The 19,837-nt window shown below is 44.6% G+C and overlaps 2 protein-coding genes across 6 annotated transcripts; both read right to left on the reverse strand.

Moving 5' to 3' along the window:
* Positions 1–992: 992 nt before the first annotated feature.
* LOC120798224 (major facilitator superfamily domain-containing protein 6-A-like) lies at positions 993–16,714 on the reverse strand. 5 transcript variants are annotated; one of them, XM_040142369.1, is made up of 8 exons: positions 16,451–16,714; positions 15,136–15,266; positions 13,181–14,687; positions 9,260–9,357; positions 7,047–7,208; positions 6,604–6,702; positions 5,966–6,258; positions 993–3,036 (listed from the first exon to the last, which is right to left on the reverse strand). In XM_040142369.1, exons 3-8 carry the CDS (start codon positions 14,683–14,685, stop codon positions 2,818–2,820), a joined length of 2,376 nt encoding a protein of 791 aa, XP_039998303.1. In that variant the 5' UTR covers positions 14,686–14,687; positions 15,136–15,266; positions 16,451–16,714; the 3' UTR covers positions 993–2,817. The 5 variants fall into 5 exon arrangements, with proteins under 5 accessions (XP_039998303.1, XP_039998302.1, XP_039998304.1 ...); XM_040142368.1 differs by having other exon boundaries at positions 15,121–15,266; XM_040142370.1 differs by lacking the exon at positions 16,451–16,714 and adding an exon at positions 15,668–15,829 and having other exon boundaries at positions 15,121–15,266.
* A 1,822-nt stretch (positions 16,715–18,536) lies between these two features.
* On the reverse strand, positions 18,537–19,604 carry LOC120798306 (leucine-rich repeat-containing protein 4C). The gene has a single exon (XM_040142518.1). It carries the CDS (start codon positions 19,602–19,604, stop codon positions 18,537–18,539), a length of 1,068 nt encoding a protein of 355 aa, XP_039998452.1.
* Positions 19,605–19,837: the final 233 nt, after the last annotated feature.

Genomic DNA, 19,837 nt, shown 5'->3' on the forward strand with positions numbered 1-19,837 from the left:
GTAACTTGAGGTGGTGCTAATTTTAACTGCTTTTATTTTTACTACTTTTGGTAGTTTAATATATAACAGTGCATCGTAATTTGTTGGATGATCACGTAATTTAAACATAAAATGTTAACCTGCGAGTAGCAACTAGTAAGGTAACTGACAAATAAACGCAATGGAGTAAAACGTACAACATTTGTCTCTAAAACGTAGTGAGGTAGAAGTATACCGCAGCACATCAAAGTCGTACTTACATGTAGGTACGAGAGTTGACACTTTCAAGCCCCGTTCTTGGCGTCCGAACCACGAGTCGGGCAGACGGTCTCCGCCTCGCATCACACAGTCTTCGCGCATCGGATCCATCTGCGGGGAGGCTCGCGTGACAGGATCGAAAGCTCCGGAACGGCTACTAGATGGACCCTGTGGGGAGTCACTTTCGTCAAACAAATATTTCTGGGTCAAATCTCCGAGCGGGAAAGTCGTTCCTGACCTCGGAAATAGCAGCTTGAAAAACTTAACTCAAGGTCCACTTACTGTCTTTTTCTGGAGCTTTCAACCACGTCTCACAGTCTTCTTCAGCAGGTGGAGTTTGCTCACTCCCTGGGTGACTCCCTCAACGCCGTTCTCCGTTCATAAACCTTTAAACTCAACACCTTTTTTTATTTTTATTTTGGTGGTTCAGGCTGCCAACAAACGACTGGACGTTATGTTTTTGGATCCATCATTAACTCTGACAATTTACAGAATGTAAGATTAATTAAAACGATGATGTGTATTCCAATAATGAAACTGACTGATCGTATAGTCGTAAAACAAACACTGACAGATACGAAGCTACGATTTAGAACAGCCCAGACTTGTGTTGCTTATCAACGCAACACACATTTCATAACTTTTTTACCGATACGATGAAGATAACACCGATACCGCATTAAAGGGCTGACATTGGCTCCATCACAGAAAAACAGGCTTTTAAAAAAACTTGACATTTTTCATTTGCTTCGCTCTTTTTCCAAAGTCTCCTTTAATCGTCCACATTACAGTTACCAGAATTTCTTCAGTCCCTCAGGCCTTCCTGCTCAGGCGACACAGAAGACACCGAACACCGGGAATCGTTTGGCATGGAAATCAACGTTACAGGAGAGCAGACACAGCGTGTGTCGGGTACTGGTGGTTTCAATACAAAAACAGTGGAATCAACCTTTAAAAAAGACGACAGATCTGTCTGTAGCAGTGCGCTACAGTAAAGGGATCCCTGCTTGACATCGTGGAGTAATAAGTTGGGGACAACAATGACGATCGAGAGGCTTTACAGTGGGTTTAAAAGAGGCACTTCTTCATCACGGGTCCTTCAACGCGCCCCGTCAGGAAATTATACAAATATACAGCAATCAAACGTCCACCTCAGACAGCGGGGTCATCCTCTGCCGAGTCTCGATTTTGTGATGAAATCTGAAACGAAGGATCTGACGCCTCCCCAGTGCAGGTCGACCTGTTGTCCTCGGCGTCCTGTCGTGTAAAACTGCACTGGAAGTGCGGCGAGTCGAACGCATTTAAAGAAATCTGCAAAAATACCGTTTTATTTGATTATTACAGAGGTTCCCGACCCCCGCGCCACAGGCCACAGAACATTTAATACAGAGCTGGCATGATTAAGGAAACACACTTATAGGCCTCACCAGGTTAAAGATAAGACTTTGAAATACACTGAATGCAATGTAATACCAGCTTCACGATCATAACGACCAAAGCATGAATGTGCGAGGGTGTAGCAGCCGAGCATAACGATAATTACCGATGATATAATTGGATTCACGTGACCTGGACCCAGATAAGGTTAAAGAATGATTCATGTCTTTTTTTTTTTTTCTTCTTTCTAAAATCCAGATCCAGACACTGCCCAGTTAGGCAAGTTTGCACCTTGAACGTGCCACAGTCTGGGTCTGTCTGTATTTTTAATTTAGTTTTCTGTTTAGCTTCACTTTTTAATGGTCTACTTTTCTCATCTGATCTCATATCAAGGCTTATTTGCGTGTGGGGACGGAAAAGTCAAGTTAAAGTTCAAAACCTTCCGTTTTTGATGCAATTTCTTGTGTATTTTTTTAACTTTTAACTGTTTGCTCTCTATTGAGTGACTGCCCACGCTAATCCAACATTTACCACTGCTGCTTCAACTGGTGGCACGCGGAGTGGCCTTTATTGTGAAGGCGGCACGGGAAACGCAGATCGTTGATGAGAGACAACGTGCCGCCAGTTTAGAAACAACCTGTGCTGCACGAAAGTTTAGGAACCTCTGCGTGAAAAGTAAGTACTGCAGTTTAAAACCCCCTAAAATATTTTATCATTTGTGTCACAGAACAACGGCAATTTAATGTTCTACTTTTGTGCTGTCATTATTTTGTTGTAGCAGCTGTCAATTCTTTTAAATCCTGCACGTTGCTGTGGAATCACACTCCACCCTTAAAGGGCAGCTAGTGACACAGTGCACGGGGCTCCGAGGCGCGTTGGATTTGCTCGCCTCTGAGGAGTGAAGTGCCGCCGAACGCGCCTCCTTTTTCACCCAAAGACTCGAACCACGCTCCCCGCTGCAAAAAACGAACCATTAAAACAAGTCTTATCCGTCTTAAAACCATTTCAGAAAAGAAAAGGAACAAAAGAAAAACCTCAACAAATTAATTCTTGTGTTACAATATTTCAGCAGCGGAGTTTTACTCTGATTTTAGGACTGAATTTGAGACCAAGTGACTCGTTAAGGTGGATATTTTTACAGTAATAAACCACATTGAGTTTAAAGCTCAGTGTGTGTAAATTAAATAGTTTCTAAACAGAAAGTCAGTCTTTGTTTTCTGCTGTGAAGGCTGGGTTTTCCTCAGGCTTTCCTCTGTCTGAGGGTGGGTGCGTTAGGTCTCTGCTGGGGTGGGCGGTGTTTGGTTGCGTGGGCGGCAGACCTGTACCATCATCCGTTGAATTTCTGTGCGATGCTGCCGCAGCCGCCGCCGCCGCCGCCGCCGCCGCCGCCTCGGCCTCGGCCGGCACGCGCTCATTAGTTACCTGGAAACAGGAGGAGCAAACCGGGATGGAGGTTCATCACACGTTTATAAACATCTGGCACCAACGCGGGGGAACATATTCAGAACTGTCTTTTATGATAAAGCCTGAATGCTGCGTCTATAAACTGGGCTAGAAACAGACCAGGCTGGAAAAACCTGTTGGTGTCTGGCTAGCTAAAAAAAAAAAAAAAAAAAGGAGAGACTTATTGTAAGAGACTATTAGATTTGTTAACTAGGACACGGATGCACAAAGATCATTTCCGACTATAATTCAAATCTCACAAATAGTCAGACTTCACATAACTGTCTACGTTCATCGGCTGCACGGACCTGAATGAATCTTGACCGTCTGTAGCATCACTTGTGTCCTCTGAACCCTGTACGTTACCTTTCGATTCGGTCCCATTTTTTATTACCTGTCATTAAGCAGCAGTTTTAAACTTTGAGGGTACACACGTGTGTCTACGCACTGCTCAAAATGAAAAAATATTTAAATGGGCTAAAACGAACATTTAAAGTGTTGTTTTTGCGCCGGGCGAACCGTTGGTCATTCAGAGCAGACAGTACGTATCTGTAGGCTCAGAAAAATGACCTCTGAAGAACCCACTGCTGGATAACACGTAAAAAACGTTTAGATTTTCTCCTTAGGTTTTTGCGTAGGGAACGCTATGTGTCGGAAATAATGAAGACCGCCTTAAGGGTAAAAAAACACACGGTCAATCGAGCTGACAATTCACGATGTACACCGACCGGCCCGTCACCTCAGGAACCGAGCCGCTAGCTACAGAGACGATCACAGCTGGTCTCACATCTCCGGAGACATCGGAGCAGGTTTTTATTTTGCTGACGACGATTCAAAAGAACAGACAGGGACGCAGGCGGAGAAAGGCCACGAGTGCAAAACCAAATTCCGGACTAACTCAGGACTAACTCGGACTAACTCGAGTGCAAACCGAATTCCGGACTAACTCGGTGAGATATCTTTGTGCAACCAGTTTTCAACAAAGCTTATTCAAACATAAAATCACTCAGGTAATTCAGGAACGCATGCACCTCGCATGACGTCAACATTCGGGCGTGGGAGTTTTTATGAACACGCGTACATACAGGTATATATGAGTCACTGTTATCACAGGACACACACATGCACGCACACACAGATGAAACCCTGAACACCTTCCCCCGCACACACACACACAAGGTAGTTTTCCATCGACCTTCGCACACACACAAAAGAAAAAGAAAAGAAAAGAAAAAAAAACTGTCTCACCTTTCTTCAGTGTGTGTGTGTGTGTGTGTGTGTGTGTGTGTGTGTTTGTGTGTGTTTGTGTGTGTGGGCAGCCGGTTAGAGGAGGAAGCGTCAGAGGGTTCAGATTAGTGAAAGTTAAAGACACATTTCCCACACAGTCATTAAACTATCAGACAGACACAACAGACGGAAACAGTGTGTTATTAGTACCTGACATCTACTGCGACTGCAGCTGCACCAGCATGTGTCTGTTTCCAGTGGCTACAGGCGCCTGTCTCACCTTAAAACATGAACTACAGTCTAAAATGTTAGTTGTCCTAATGATTTATTGTGAAAGTGTCTCCTCTGGACCAGTCAGATCAATCACAGTCACACTTTTTTTTTCAGATTTAACTATGGAAAACCATCATTTACAGTCCTCCAGCTTTGATTCAGGGTCTGAGCGTCAGAACTGTCGGACTGTGTCTTTGGTGACAGACTGAGATCGACAGAAAAACACAGATGCCATTTGTCATTCATCTCAAAAGTGAGAATTTGTTGCTTTTCTCGGTTTTATGTCATTTTAAACCAAAAACCTTTGCGTTCTGGGCTGTTGGTCGGACAAAGCAAAACATGTGAAGGCGTCGTCTCGGGCTCTGAGAGCTGGCGACGGACGTTTTTCGTTATTCCGACTAAACGATAAACTGATTCATCTGTTAAAAAAATCTTCAGATTAATCAACAGTGGGAAAAAAAAAAAAAGCTCTGTTGTATGACGACGTTTTCTACCTGTTTTTAAAGTGACACGGAGACACGCAGAGGTATCGTGGACCCCACACATGTCCTGAATGACTCCAGTACATTACAGTACAGTCATGCTGTTGGGAACGTTTTTTAATTGCCCGTATGTGAAACAAATAGGAGGAAGCTGAGGCCCGAGGGCTTGTGAGCAGCTGGGACAGAAGCGATAATTGATTATATTTATCATCGAGTCAGAGCCCAACGCCATGTCTTCACGTTGAACTGGCTCCTCTGAGCCAATCAATGTGTTCAAAACCCAAAGATAATCAATCCACCGTTATTTAAGGCAGAGAGAAGCCACAAACCGGAGGCCTGAGCCGGAGAAAGTTCGATATTAATTCATATATTATATTATTACCAATTAATCGATCATCAGAACAGTTGCTGATTAATTTCTGCTGTTCAAGTGTCAGTCAATTTTATAGTTTTATAAACTTTCTGGACATTATGTGTCCTCACAGTGTCGGACGTCGTTTGTGAGCGACTCCTGTGTTTTTTTGAAACTTTTCTTTGCAAAAACTTGGCTTTTACTTCCATCTTCACATGAACTCTTTGTCTATTTTTTTTACATTTTTAAAAATGTTTTTATACAAACCAGCTTGACAGAAACTGCCTCCTGAGGTGTGTAAAATTTTACTAAATTGAAATCGGGGTTTTTGTCATAAATAAAAATGGACAAAAATAAGGTCAGTTTCCATTAGAGGAAAAAATACTAAGCTAAGCTTTTTGTCATTATCTGTATTTTCCACAAGATGATCTCATGACAGGATCCATCTCAAACTTAATGCTAACATTAGCATGTTAAAGATTACATGTTAAATATTATCGTGTTAACATGTCGGCCTTTCCTCTTAGTCTTTCAGTGACTGTACGAACGTGACTTGAACCGTGGCTTTGCTCACCTGCAGTGGGTGGGTCTCTGGTGGCGGTCCGCCTCTCCTCGCCGCGTTCATCATTTCTTTGATCTGGACGATGGCGAAGGCGATGGTGACCCAGGGGGCTCCGGAGAGCACCCAGGCCGGCCGGGTAACGTCCTCCTGATCCTCCTGGTGCTTGGTCTTCTTGACGGGTAAGGCGGCGGCCTGGTGGCCCGAGGCCGGGTTACCGCCGGCGCTCTGGCTCTGCACCAGGTCGATGGTGGCGATGGGAACCGGGCTGGAGGGGACCGGGATGTTCTCTGCCAACATTTTGTCCTCTGACCAAAAAAAAGGACATCACAAATTCTGTTTTTTAGATTCAACTTCATGTAAATTTAAATATAAAAATTTAGTCAGAAGACAGAAAACAGCAAAAGCAGCAAAAACAAAACCCATCTTGCATGTACATAATTTCTTGTGAAGTCTCTCTTGCATTAGAGATCTTGATCACAGAGACTTCCAAAAAAAAACAAACAAGAAAGATTAACAAACATATAACAAATACCCGCCTCCTCGTTCATATTCTTTCCCCTCAGGAAAAGAGGAGCATCTTTTACATCTTTCAACACATTTTATCAAGTGAAAACTGCACGTTTGGATGGAGGAAGTCAGGGTTTTCCCACCTTTCTCCTCAGTCTCTCCGGTCAAACACTGGATGAAGGAGAAGATGAGGAGGATGACGAGCGAGGCCATGCCGATGCCTCTGAACGTCGCTGCAGCACCTGCGAAGCAAGCGGGGAAACTGTCAACGGTGTAAGAACTACTCGCGTTTTGAGGCATAAATATACCTCAGCTCAATTGGCTTGACACTACTCCATTCAGGAGTAGAGTCAAGTTTTATTTAAAGCTGGAAAAATCCGTTTTTGGCCACCGAGAGGTGGTAAAACAGCTGAAGCACCAGTGTATCTCAGTTTATTCAGTTATCATCACTTTTTAAAAAAGATTTTCTGCCCCAAAGTGGCCAAAACAAAACAACTAATGCATCCTAAAAACTCCACTGGTGCACTATCTAACTGCACTTTGAGCTTGTGCGCTGAGCAACGGCGAACACGCCGCGGTGCCGTACCGAAGTAACTGACGAAGACTCCTCCCACCATGGCTCCACAGCCGCGGCCCAGACCCAGGTGAAGGCCCTGCAGGATTCCCTGCGCCGACGTCCTCAGCGCAGGGGGGACCGCGGCGCTCAGGTAGGAGATACATGCTGCCCAAACTGAGGCGTGGGTGACACCTGGGGGACACACGGGGAAAGATGTGGGTCGGAGGAGCAAGACATCTGGAGCGGTCGCTGAGTCGTTCTTAAGAATAAATCAAAACAGAGGATGCGCGTCTGTGGGATAAGTTTACTGTGGGTTTATTCACTTTAAGGGATTTGTTGATGCTGATGTTTAAAACGGCATCAGAGAAAGCTTGAACCTTTAACATAAAACCTCTCGATATTTCCGGAGACAACTACACTTTTCGGAGAAACAATCATTAGTAGTGTGGAAACAAGGAAAACTCACTTTTATTGAGCTGCAACAGTCAGACAAGCTCAGGGAAAGGGCAACGAAGCTATGCTACAACCCCTCAATTTTGGAATTGCTCCTGGCTCAATATAATTATACACCATTTATGACTCAACATCAGTCAGCAATATAAAAAAAATGCTTATATTCACTTCTACTTTCACTGTTATAGTAACTCAAGGAAGATATTTGCATATAACCACCTCAAAACAACACTGGCTCATTACAGTAAATCAAGCGGTTAAAAGAAAAATACGTCAGTTTTTCTCTTAGATTATTTTGCAGGAGCCTCATGCGTCTGTTTGACTGTTATTTGATAAATTATCTGAGCTGCAGTTATTACATACAGTATTTGTCTGGTGATAACCGACTACAAACTTCAGAATGAATCCAGTAATTGTTGGTCCGTAGCTTTTATTTACAGTGCAAAATATAACGAATGCTGATCCCCCAGAACCTTTATTTCTTTTTGGTTGAACCTGCTCTGTTGTGTTTATTTATTTATTTTTTTAAATCTCCACACATGAGAATAAAAGCCGCACTTTAAAACCAACACTTTTATTTTGGAGTCCAGCAGAAGACTAGACGGTAACGTGTCACGTGACCAGCGCGCCTTCTCAAAGAGCCGGCGGCAGCTTATCACACATTGAGCACCCGAGGTGAACGACGGAAAAAATGTGATCTGTTTCCGCCTCGGCTCTTGCATGTTGGAAACGTTGAACGCAGATTAAGATATATACACATCGGTTTGGTTTTTTTTTTGTTGTTTTTGTTTTTTTAAACTTTTAATTGTTTTAACAGGTCGGCTTCACGATGAAAACAGGCGGTGACCTTGAAGCTGAAGCTCTGAACTGGTTTTCACTTGTTTATTCTGTGCGGCGTCAGTGTTTCCTCAACGGCCTCCACGTCTCAAACAAACTACCCACACTCATACAGGAGCTGGCCTCCATTGGTGTCTGTCATTTCTTTTATTATACTATTTTTTTCTTTGATTCATCTTTTGGGTTTTTTTGGGGGTTTTTTTTGCGATTGCTCTACATTTTTATCTACTGCAGTTTGATTTATCCTCCAATAATGTGCATTTAAATGCTGCAAACTGCTTCTTGCGATGTTTAAATAATTCACATTTCAAGCTAATTAGATTTCAGCATCAGTGTGTTGGATTTATTCTACTTACAGAAAGGTAGTTTACGCATGAGATAAACTAAACGTTTTCCTGATATAACTTGTGGTAATACTTTATTTCACCGGTCAAACAGCTTCCCATAATTTCCTAGAAAGGAGCTGATACGTTACCGTAAATTCAGTAATGCAAGATTCCTAGAGCTGCAATGATTAGTAAATTAATCGATTAGTCGATCGACAGAAAATTGTTTTTTTGTATTTTACAAGTATTTTCATTATTATTATTATTTTCTATTTAAGCAAAAATTCCACACATTTGCTGGTTAAAGCTTCTCAAACATGAGGGTTTGCAGCTTTTCTTATATTGTATTCTCTTATTAACCTTAATCAACCTGAATCCTGTACAAGCACAAAGTTCAGTGAGTATTTTCTAAGCTTCCTGTCTGTGTATAAGCTCATCGGTGTCTGAAGTGCAGCTCCAGCCCGCCTCCCGCCAACCAGCGGACCCTGCTTCGTCGCTGTTAGCGATCCAGGCTGCAGGAGGAAAAAGGCCATCTGATAAGCATCCTGTTGGACAAACGCAGCCGGTCCCCAGGGTCCTAGCTTCGCCAAAACCCTCCCTGTAGACAGAGGAACGAATGGACGTTACCTTGAAGGACCTCCATGGGCAGGACGGTCCAGGCGTTCTGCAGGTAGGAGATGTACAGGTAACGAGCTGTGTTGCAGGCCAGGCCGATGTACAGCACTCTGGGGAGGGGGGAGGGGGGGTAAATATATTAGTAGACGCATTTGTCTAAACAGCCTAAACTGGAGGAGCCAGGAATCAAACCAGCATCCCTACCATTAACTACTATCCCACACCTGCTTTAGCCACCCAGTGACATTGTAGATTTAAGGTGGAAACTTTGTTTTTTTGCTCTAAGCCAGAGTGAAAATGTGTAGTTTTTCTAAATTCTAATTCTAATTCTAAATAAACAAAGGCATCAAAACAAAAGACTCACGAGTGGCTTGATTATTGGACAGTGGACAGAAAAAAAAATGTCAAAAATAATGACAAATGCTGAAGTTTCCAAGTTCCAAAGTAACTTCTTAAAATTGTTCTGATTCTTTTATTTCTCATTACAAGTAAAAAAAGAAAAAAAAAATTTGCATATTCAATACTCCATTTACAAAAAGAGAAATTTAAGAAAACTGCACCTCCAGTAGTTTTCTTGAAATATTGACCTTTTGCATTATTCCATTATCAAAATTGCCCTTGATTAGTCTCCTGTCAGTTTAAAGATGAATTAAGCGACTCAGTGAGCTCTGTGTCCGGGATTTTTCTGTGCTCCTTTCTGTCCATAGCAGCTGATAAAACAAAGACGCGCTTTAACTGAAAATGAGCGTCAGTTCATTCGGTTCTGCTTGGCTTCCTCACCCCACCCCCCCAGTTGGCTATTGTTTAATACAGAAAGTATTTTTTTTTAAATTGTGAGAAATGCCAACAAATGAAAAAAGATAATAGAAAGGTGGAGAGCACACAAAACTTACTTTTGAGAAACTGCATTAAAGAAATGTATTGCAATGTATTAATTGAACAAACACCCACAGGCTTGTGTTTTGTAAGGGCTGTTTTCTGGCTGCAGCGTTCACGTTAAAGCGTTTAAGAACAAAAGAGCTGAACCGAAGCCAAGAACACGACACACCCTCAGTCAGTTCATTTGTTCGTCACCAGACAGGATTATTGCCGTGTTTGTTCGTCCAAAGATGGTTTGCTGAGTGCGCGCACACGCACACACACACACACACACACACACACACACACACACACACACACACACACACACACACACACACACACACACACACACACACACGAGCTGTGCGAGCTGAGGATCTGTCACTGAAGACACGAATGATTTAAAATCCAGAGGAGCAGCTTCTTTGCTACTGTTAGCGTCACACACATTAGATTTTCCCCGACGATTAAGGAATTCAGACTCGCCACCATTTAGTCTGTCAGCTCCTGTTAGCTACCCTGACAAGTTTCCCAACTCACACACACACACACACACACACACACACATCCACACACCCACCCACACACACCCAAAAAAACCCCAATAAAACCCATATTTGTTAGCCAACGTGTGAGAGCTCTGTCCTCACTTAGAACAGCTCCAGTTTACTGATCTCAAAAAACAAATAGTGGCAGGTTCGCTGTCATCAGAATGATCATACACCTAAACGCCAAAAACACCCAGTGTTGATTAGGGCACAGAAAATACTGTTTTAATACCTCAATACCGCCGCAGAACAAATGGGCATCAGGGCGAAGCTGGGCTGAACAGCCTGCAGCTTTGTGCCACTGCTTCCATTCTGTTTACCTCCGTTACCGTCGGGGCATATCGGTGGGAGCAGGTGGCAGGTGGCGGAGAACCAGGCCAAGTGACCAGCAGAGCAGGATGCTAAACCTGCAGCCCGCCCTGCTCTCGTTCAGGCTTTCCAGTGAAACAGGAAGCGTGTTTGCAGCAGAGTGTCACATCCTTGCACGCTGAAGACTCAACAACGTGGAGAAAAACACAGTGTGAATAAGATACCGTGAGGTCTGCGGCTTCAGGGTCTGACTCCACCTGCATGTGCTGCAGACCCTGAAAATGAAATTAACGTTTGCTGTGTAGCAACATCTGAATCATTTTTAGCTTGTTTCAACTCTGTTTGACATCAGTTACAGTTTTATTTTGCTCTTTTACTGTAAAGCAAAATAAGATTATCTTACAGAACTAATACTAATAATAAGGGCTGGGTATTGTTTTCCGCTCTGGTTCCAATACATTGCCATTATTACTCGGTGCCAACATCAAAACAACACATTTTTTCAAACCTTACTTTGAGGATTATGAACATCTTTTTCTCCACTACTGTTTTGTTTTTTCCAGACTGGATTTTTGCCCACTGTTTAATGAGGCTTAAAGACAAACTGACAATCTGTGAGTCAACGTATCGATAGGTCTGATCGCTCTGAGGAAGATGAGTGATCGTGCGTTTGCTTTGCGTTTGGCTGCGTCCCGTTTTCCTTAGGAGCGAAGAGGCTGTTAAGACACATAAACAGAAGTAGGATAAATTCATATTTAATTCAGGATTTCTTCTGTGATCAAATAATTTTGCGTAACTGACTAGAGGTTCCCGACTTGGGGGTCAGGACCCTCACAAATGTCTGCTACACGAAACCATGGTTATTTTTTCAGACTTTCCTCTTTCTCCTTGTGAATGACTAAGGTTTTTTTTTGTTTTCTTTAAAAAAACTTTTCAGGCCTGTAAAAATAAATTAGAGACTCATGAAGAGTGATTACAAGAAGGGTAGACATCGGAGATTCCACATCCCGCCCTAGTAACATTGATAAATTATTCTGAAAGGAGCTCTTAAAAAGCCACGGTCTCATTAAAATACTCTCACACAGGCTGTTAGTCGGTGATTAATATTAGCAGCAGGACATGTGAGGCAGGAAATCTTTGTATTTGGTCAGTAATAAACTGAAAATCCTTTTAGAAACTCCCCGTCCTTTTCCCTCCAACCTCCCCTCCTGTTGACGCAGGAGCCGTTTCAGAGTGGACGGCAGAGATGTTTTCTGCGCAGGACTGATGCCTGACATCTAACACCGCGCTCTCAAATGTCCTCGCTGCCTGTGAGGTCCGGCCCCAAATCCGCTCCGACAGAAACCCCGAGCATCAATGATGGCATTGTCCCAGAGAGGCACCTTCACTCCCCAACCGCTCCGACGCTGGATGCAACCGACTACCTGCAGCCGCTGCTGCAGAGCGGGGGACGGATTTAACCGTCCAGCTTGTAGCACTTCATAATCAGGGACGCCCTCATTTACGGTGATGAATGAACACCGTAAGTATTTTATTATCATACTGGAGCCAAATAAAGCTGCTAGAAAAGAGGTTTCCAGGAGGATTCACTACACAGCCTGGACATTTTTAGCCTCATGCTAAGGCAAATGTTTTTCATTTCTAGTTTGGAAGCAGTCTCAATGCTCAGGTTTGTCTGGACATAAAAAAATCTGATACCAGCTGGTTTCAGTAATGTCAATTAGAATTAGAGCAATCAGTCAATTCATGACTTGGTCGAACGACAGAAGAATAATCACAACTAAATTGATAATCTCATTGATAGTTTCAGTCATTTTTCAAGCAAAAACGCCAAAAATTCTCTGATCCCAGCCTCTCGAATGAGAGGATTTCCTGCTCTTCTCCGTCATTTCACCGTAAACTAATATTGGACCTTTAGTCAAACAGGTCAAGACATTTGACGACACAACTTTCGGCTCTGAGAAGTTGTGACGGGCAACTTTTTGACGTTACACAGAATAAACAATTAATCGAACAAATAATCAACTGATTAACTGACAATAATAATGACTGTTAGTTGAAATGTGTTTGGCTGGTTCTTTAGAACAGGACACAAATGAACCTACAACATTTCGGTTCTTTATTTTAAAACCCGAATGCGTCATCATGCGGTAGGTTTGTGCTAATTATAGATCGTACTGACAATGGACAGTCTTCACACGCCAGTGAGTCTTACCTGACGTGTCCGACCAGCTCGATGAACTTGTGGCTGGTGAAGTAAGCGGCGAGCTCGGAGACGTGGCTCAGGACGGAGCAGACGCCGAACAGCGTGGTCGTCCCCTTCAGGTCCTCCAGGTGCCAGTAGAGGAAGCTGAAGATGAAGCCGTAGCCGAAGCCCATGAACCAGGCGACGAAGAGCACGGAGCTGTAGCGCACGCTGCAGAGGAGCCTCAGGAGATCGCTGTAGTGGAACTCCTGAGCGGGGCTGATGGGAGTCTGGTCCGAGGAGCCGGACTCCGGTATCGACCTCGCGCCGTCCGTCTGCTCCGCCGCCCCCTCTGGAAGCGCCTGCCCGTAGTCGCCAGCCTTTTCAAAGTAGAACTGAGTGGCAACGACGAACGCCACGCCCATCAGCACGCCGAAGACGATGAAGGCGATCTGGTAGTTGTGTAGGCGGTAGTCGGGCAGGATGCAGCCAATACCGTCGATCACGACGGTGACGTGTGTGTGGTCGATCCAGATGCCCACCAGCAGCATGGCCAGACCCCAACCCAGAGAGCCCCACATCCTCTGCAGGCCGTAGCGGTCCCGGGCTTTACCCAGGTACTGCAGGGTGACGGTATCCACGATGGTGACGGCCGGGGCGCTGAAGAACTCGCCCACGATGATGACGAGCAGGATGAGCAGGAAGATGGTCTCCACCTGGTCCTCGTTGTAGATGATCTGGTACTCCTTGGCCTTGGCCGGAGCCTGAGAGGTGGCGGCTGTGGTGCGCAGGGTGCTATTTGGTGTGAGCTGGGTGGTGCTGGCCGGCTTGGAGGGGGGCGACGTCACGCTGGCGTGGACGCTTCGTTCCTGCCTGTGGAGCAGGCCGAAGTCCAGGAGTTCAGCGAGGTCTAATAAGCTCCGGCGTCCGCTGCTGTTGTTGTTGTTGGTGGAGTTGCCCGGATGCGTGACGTTACCGTGAGGGAGGGTCGGCCTCGCAGGCGTCTCCGGCGTCACGGGAGCAGCACCTTTTTCCTCGCATTTCATCTCAGCTGGTTTGACGAAGCCGATGCCGCAGTTGAACACCAACCAGCAGAGCACCGAGAACAGCAGGACAGCCTTCCCCTTCTTGAAGCGGTCCGCCACCACGCCCCAAAAGGGGGCGCTGCAGAACTCGATGAAGTAGCGGATGCCGACGAGCAACCCGCTGCGGCTGGCTGACATGCCGAGCTGCTTGTAGTACACGGCCAGCAGGGGGTGCAGCGAGCCGTAGGCGGCGTAGAAGAAGAAGTAGAAAACTTTGGAGATGAGGAGGTGGCTGTTGATGCGGAGGCACATCCTCTTGCAGCAGCCGATGGAGTCGGGCTGCGAGGCCGGGGTCTCTTGGGGGGGCTCGTATGAGGTGGGCACAGGCGTGGCGGACACGCCCGCCTGCCGCTCCTCCGACAGGGCGTCGCACCGCTCGGCCAACACATACTTCCTCTTCTGCTCCTCCTCGTCGTCCGTCAGGATGGCAACCTTGTCGTCAGCTGGCATATCTGGCAGATAAGGAAATGAGGGTTCGGCACCAACGGTCAATAACCAAATGATACTGAATTTATCCCTCAGCTGGCAGGGTTGTCTGCTCTGCTAAACACTAAATCATGTCTGGCTGGAAACCAAACAGGATTTAATGCTCCTCTACCGCGTTTAGAAATAGATCCCTCTGCGGGGAAACACTGCTGTTGTGTAAGAAAATGTCTTAAAATGATTCACTACGCGTTTCTCCCTCTGACTACATGTAAAAAGGTCTGGAGATTTTCCAGCATCAGTACCTCGCTCACTCTGGCTTTAATCAAACAGCCGATTTGATAATATAAATAGATCTGTCTTTAAGAGGAACAGCTTTAAATACGGCGCACACACAGTTGCTTCTTTAGGTAGAGGTCTGATGAAGGGATGTTACAGAGAAACAGACAAAGCAGGTCTCACATTTTTTCCCCTCACCGAGCCGATAACTGATCTATGAATCGTTTGATCCGTGATCCACTGACGATTCTCTGCTGGAGAAAAATCAGCCGATCTGCAGCTGTTTGAGTCACGGTGCTGATGTTTATTTAATCACCTTTTCCATCTCACTTAGAAAACAAAAGCATACAAAGTTATTTTTACCTTTTGAAATACAGCAACACAGTATATCACACAACTCTGGAATCTCAATGTAAAAGAATAAAAAAATAAAATACAAATTAAGAAATAATGCCAATAATAGAACAAAGGTTTCACAAATCTGTAGCTGTGCTTTAAACAGTCTCTAGAGTCTGCTCGTCAGTCTAGTCCAGGGTCGACAAGAAGAAGTAAAGTGGTTTTTGATCTACACCTGGTCTCATGTGGTCTGGGGGGGGAAAAAAAAAAAAAAAAAAAGCTATTCTGCTTTCGCAAACAGAATAAAGGTTTCACACACACGTGAAACTTGAAACTGTCCTAAATGAGTCTTTATAGTCTCACTGTCAATGTAGTCCAGATTTGACAAGCCTACCTGCAGTGATTTTTGCTCTAGACCTGGTCTGATGTGGTCTGGGTGGCAAAAAAAGCTGTAAAATCCCCCTTTCCCCCTATTTATTTTACAAAAACAATGAAGGGGTTACACAAATCTGAAACAGTCTCTGGAGTCTACTTATTCTAGTCCAGGTTTGTGAAGTTTAAGTGGTAGTAGTTTTTGATCTGGACCTGGTCTGATGTGGCCTGGATGGAGGAAAAAAAAACAAAACCGAGCAACTTTTGTTTTGGTTTGTTTTCACCAATTGATTTCAACACAGGTTGCTGTAGACCCTGAGTGGGACCCCCTTTTGAGGGTCCCTGGACGTCCACAGTCTCAGACCCACTACTATGTCACGAGGACATCAAAACTGATCATCTACTCCGCAATGATCAATACAGAAACCGGTTAGGGCTTTCTTCCAAGGACCACCGGAGGTCCTCGGACCCCAGTTTGGAAACAGTCCGTCTGTCACTGACTGTCACCGACGGTCAAATGCGGAAGTATTTAATATTTTGAATAAAACTAGTTTATTTTATGTGTAAAAACTAACACGTAAAATAAACCAAACTCAATTTAAAGCTGAATTTAAGGAAAGCGGCTAAAATGTCGTTAGCAGTCGAAATAAACCGGAAACGACTCCCTGACGTTACGGCTTCTCTCATTTAGCCTCCTGTAACCATCAATGAAACTCTTTAAACATAATGAAAAAAAAAAAACCAACAACCCCTCAGTGGAAAATAAAACAGGAAATTTAAAGACGAAGCACATTAATTTTCTCACCTGCTCAGGTCACCGCTCCCATTAAACTATGACTGCGCAGTTTCTGTTGAATTTTTCTGTCTTCGGTCGGACATTTTTCACACAAAACCGCTCATAATTAAAAACTTTTATTTCGCGGATAACGTCTGAATTCACGGCGGAGAGTTCATGCTCTAAATTTACTGTGAATTTAAAGTGTTTCTCCGCCTCTCGCCGTCTTTGTATGGAGAACAACAGCGGTTCGTTTAACCGGAGCTCCCACCTGTCCTGAACCTGACATCAACCGACAAGTCATCATCCGGCCGGTGCTTTCAAAATAAAACTCATTGTTTATATGATATGATATATGATATATTATATTATAAATTCATTCTTACCTTATTATTAACCCAAAGCAATGGGATAATTCCTCAAGTTGCCCCCCAGTACAACATACGTTTTGCATTAATGAGTTTTTAAATAGTTTTCAGTCAATATTGAATCTTCTCATTACATTTTTAATGTAATTTTTAAATTCTTTTTCTGCAGGCTGTTTAAATGACTCTCTGTCTATCAATATACAGTATAATTCTCTATCTACCAATGGATGCTCATAAAGCTCCTGTTTATGCAGAGAAATTTATTGCATCCATCCAGGGCTGAAGTAATTACTCGTTAGTTGATCATGATAAAATCAATTTACAGTAATTTAGTGAAGACAAAATGCTAAAAAAAAAAAAAAAAGAGGTGGTTCCAGTTACTCAGATGTGAGGATTTTCAGATTTTTTTTTTTTTTTTTTGCATCTTCAATGATAATAAAGTGGATTTATTTGGGTTTTGTACTTTTGATAAAATAAAACAAGCAACCTGAATCCGACTGATTGAGCTTTCCTAAATCACAGCGGGCATTTTTGACTATCTTCTGACATTTCCAAACAGTGAATTAAATCATTGATACAGTAACTGTAATACTGAATAGTGCTGATAATGAAAATGGCATTACAGTACTGCATTCCATATTTATTGCGGTACAATTCACCCGTATTTTGTTTGCGTGATGTCCGGGTGTACGCTATGCTTTTATTTTTCCCATATCCGGTAGTTTTCGGCGGTAAATCCAGGCACGTTGACTCGGCAGAGCGACTCCGCCGAAACGTCTCCAGTGTGTCAATTAAAGGGGAAACTTCCATTAATCGCAGTGAAAACATAAATAAACATGCAACTTGTTCGACTTAAACAGACTCGGTACAAGTTGAGCAGTAAGACCGAGCTTGAGTAGACGATATAAATCCCATATTAGAGGATAAATATTAAAACAAATTAAATCACCCTAAAGAACAAAAACTACAAGTTTAATTTCCCACAGTACACAAAACAATGAGAACAGAAGTTCCAGGAAAGATAAGTAAAACATAAGTTTCCTGGCAAAATAAAGATATTTTGCCAGGAAATAAACCGCACTCGTCTGGTTCTTCCTGAAAACGACAATATCAATAAAATGATGTTCAGTGCAATACATCCTTTTCACCTGCAGGGATCGCTGTAGACGTAAACATGCTGCAGATGTGAGCAGCCGGTGGCCGCTGTGCTGACAAGCGCTTCTGGGTCGTGTTCTACCGGAAAATGTGAGAATGTGGAAGAAACGATTTTCTTAAATGAGAAGCTTTACACAGTTGAATGTCACGGCATCCCGTTTAATGTTGTACCGAATTTATAGTCCCATCAGGAACATTAACAACACTCGACCACTGCTTTCACTTCATCACATTCAGTCACATAAAAAAAAAAAAAGATACGTTTCATATGTGAAAATAAACCGCTTTTATTAATGTACCGGTCAAATTAGGGGAGAGACACTTCAGGAATATAAAGTGTTTTTATCCTGAGGCAGATGTTGTGTGATTGAAAGAAAGCATTTCAGGGCTTTTCGGTGCGAAAGCAGATGGAAAATCCTTCCAGCAAGAATCCGACAAAATGAACCGCAGAATCTCAAATCTCTTTCCAGGCGCTCCAGATGTTCCTGGGGGATTTAAGCGACAACACTGCGTTCCTGAAATTAAAGAAAGGACAGAGAGAAAGTGAACTGTGGTACGTTTCAGACAGGAGCAGAAGAAGAGGAAGGTGTGTTTCAGTAGTCCGACTCGTCAGAAAGCTCTCCCTGCTGCGTCCAGTGCTTCCCCTTCTTCTTCTTCTTCCTCTTCCTCTCGCCCATCAGCATGGCTGCCAGCACGGTGATCACCACCGTGACGGTGATGATGAGCACGGTGACCGTCTCGGCGATGCACAGCTCCGTGTCCACGTCCATCAGCCGGTAGTCCTGGAGGACGGGCGGCGTCTTGCAGGTCAGGTTGTAGTAGTCGTCCAGGAAGAGCCTCTGGATGCTCCGCAGCTTCCGGAAAAGTCTCTGCAGGTCGCAGTCGCAGTTCCACGGGTTCCCCTCCAGCAGGATGTGGGTGCTGTAGGTGTGGATGCTCAGGAACGTCTTGAAGTAGATCTTGGACAGCTGGTTGTCAGCCAGGTTGAGCAGAGTCATGCTGACGAGCGGCTTGAAGACGGACGTGTCCATCTCGCTGATCCGGTTTCCGGCCAGGTTGAGGACCTCCAGGGAGCGCAGCATGGAGAAGATGCCGCTCCGCAGGGACGTCAGCTGGTTGTCCTCCAGGTGGAGCTGCCGCAGGGCGCTCATGGAGGAGAACGACCTCGTCTGGATGGTGTGGATGGCGTTGCTGGTCAGGTTTAACCTCTGCAGGCCGTCCAGGTGAGGGAAGCTCAGGCTGTCCAGGCTCGTCAGGCGGTTGTGGGCGAGCTGCAGCTCCCGCAGCAGAGCGAGGCCGACGGAGAAACCCTCAGTCAGGGTCGAGATCTGGTTCCAGCTCAGGTCCAGTTTCTGCAAGAACTCCAGCTGAGAGAAGCCACCGTCCTCCACCACGCTGATGTTGTTGTTCTGCAGCAGGAGGACTCTGAGTTTGCGGTTCTTGCTGAAGGAGCGTTCGGGGATGACGGAGATGTGGTTGTCGGACAGGTCGAGGAGCTCGGTGCTGGGGGCAACTCTGCTGGGCAGCTGGGTGAAGAGAGCCCGGGAGCAGATGGTGAACTTGAGATCTCCTCGACAGTCGCATCCCAGCTCGCACCAGCTGCTGCGAAACCTGGATGACACCTCCGTCACCACCAGCAGGAGGAACACCAACTCCTTCATGGCTCCAACAGCTTTCTGAAAAGGGCCGGAGAGAGGAGTTTAATATTTACTTACATTATTGTGAGGATTTCTGTGCTCAGTTAGGCCTCTGATTAGCGCCTGGACACCTGCCTAATGACCAGCAGAAAAGACTATCACGTTGTTGATCAAAGGAAATGTCTCAGTATATTTACTAACTCACTAAGTACTTGACCTTTTGACGTTTTCGAGAAATGTCCTCAGGACCAAACGCT

Source organism: Xiphias gladius, chromosome 13, assembly GCF_016859285.1.
Source record: "Xiphias gladius isolate SHS-SW01 ecotype Sanya breed wild chromosome 13, ASM1685928v1, whole genome shotgun sequence".
NCBI classification, from domain to species: domain Eukaryota; kingdom Metazoa; phylum Chordata; class Actinopteri; order Istiophoriformes; family Xiphiidae; genus Xiphias; species Xiphias gladius.

Coding starts and splice junctions, on each gene's coding strand:
- LOC120798224 (XM_040142367.1), bottom strand. CDS start 14,685: ATGCCAGCTGACGACAAGGTTGCCATCCTGACGGACGACGAGGAGGAG. Junction 9,358..13,180: donor GAGCTGGTCGGACACGTCAG/GTAAGACTCACT, acceptor CCCCCTCCCCAG/AGTGCTGTACATCGGCCTGG. Junction 3,037..5,965: donor CAGAGACCCACCCACTGCAG/GTGAGCAAAGCC, acceptor TCCTGTTTCCAG/GTAACTAATGAGCGCGTGCC.
- LOC120798306 (XM_040142518.1), bottom strand. CDS start 19,604: ATGAAGGAGTTGGTGTTCCTCCTGCTGGTGGTGACGGAGGTGTCATCC.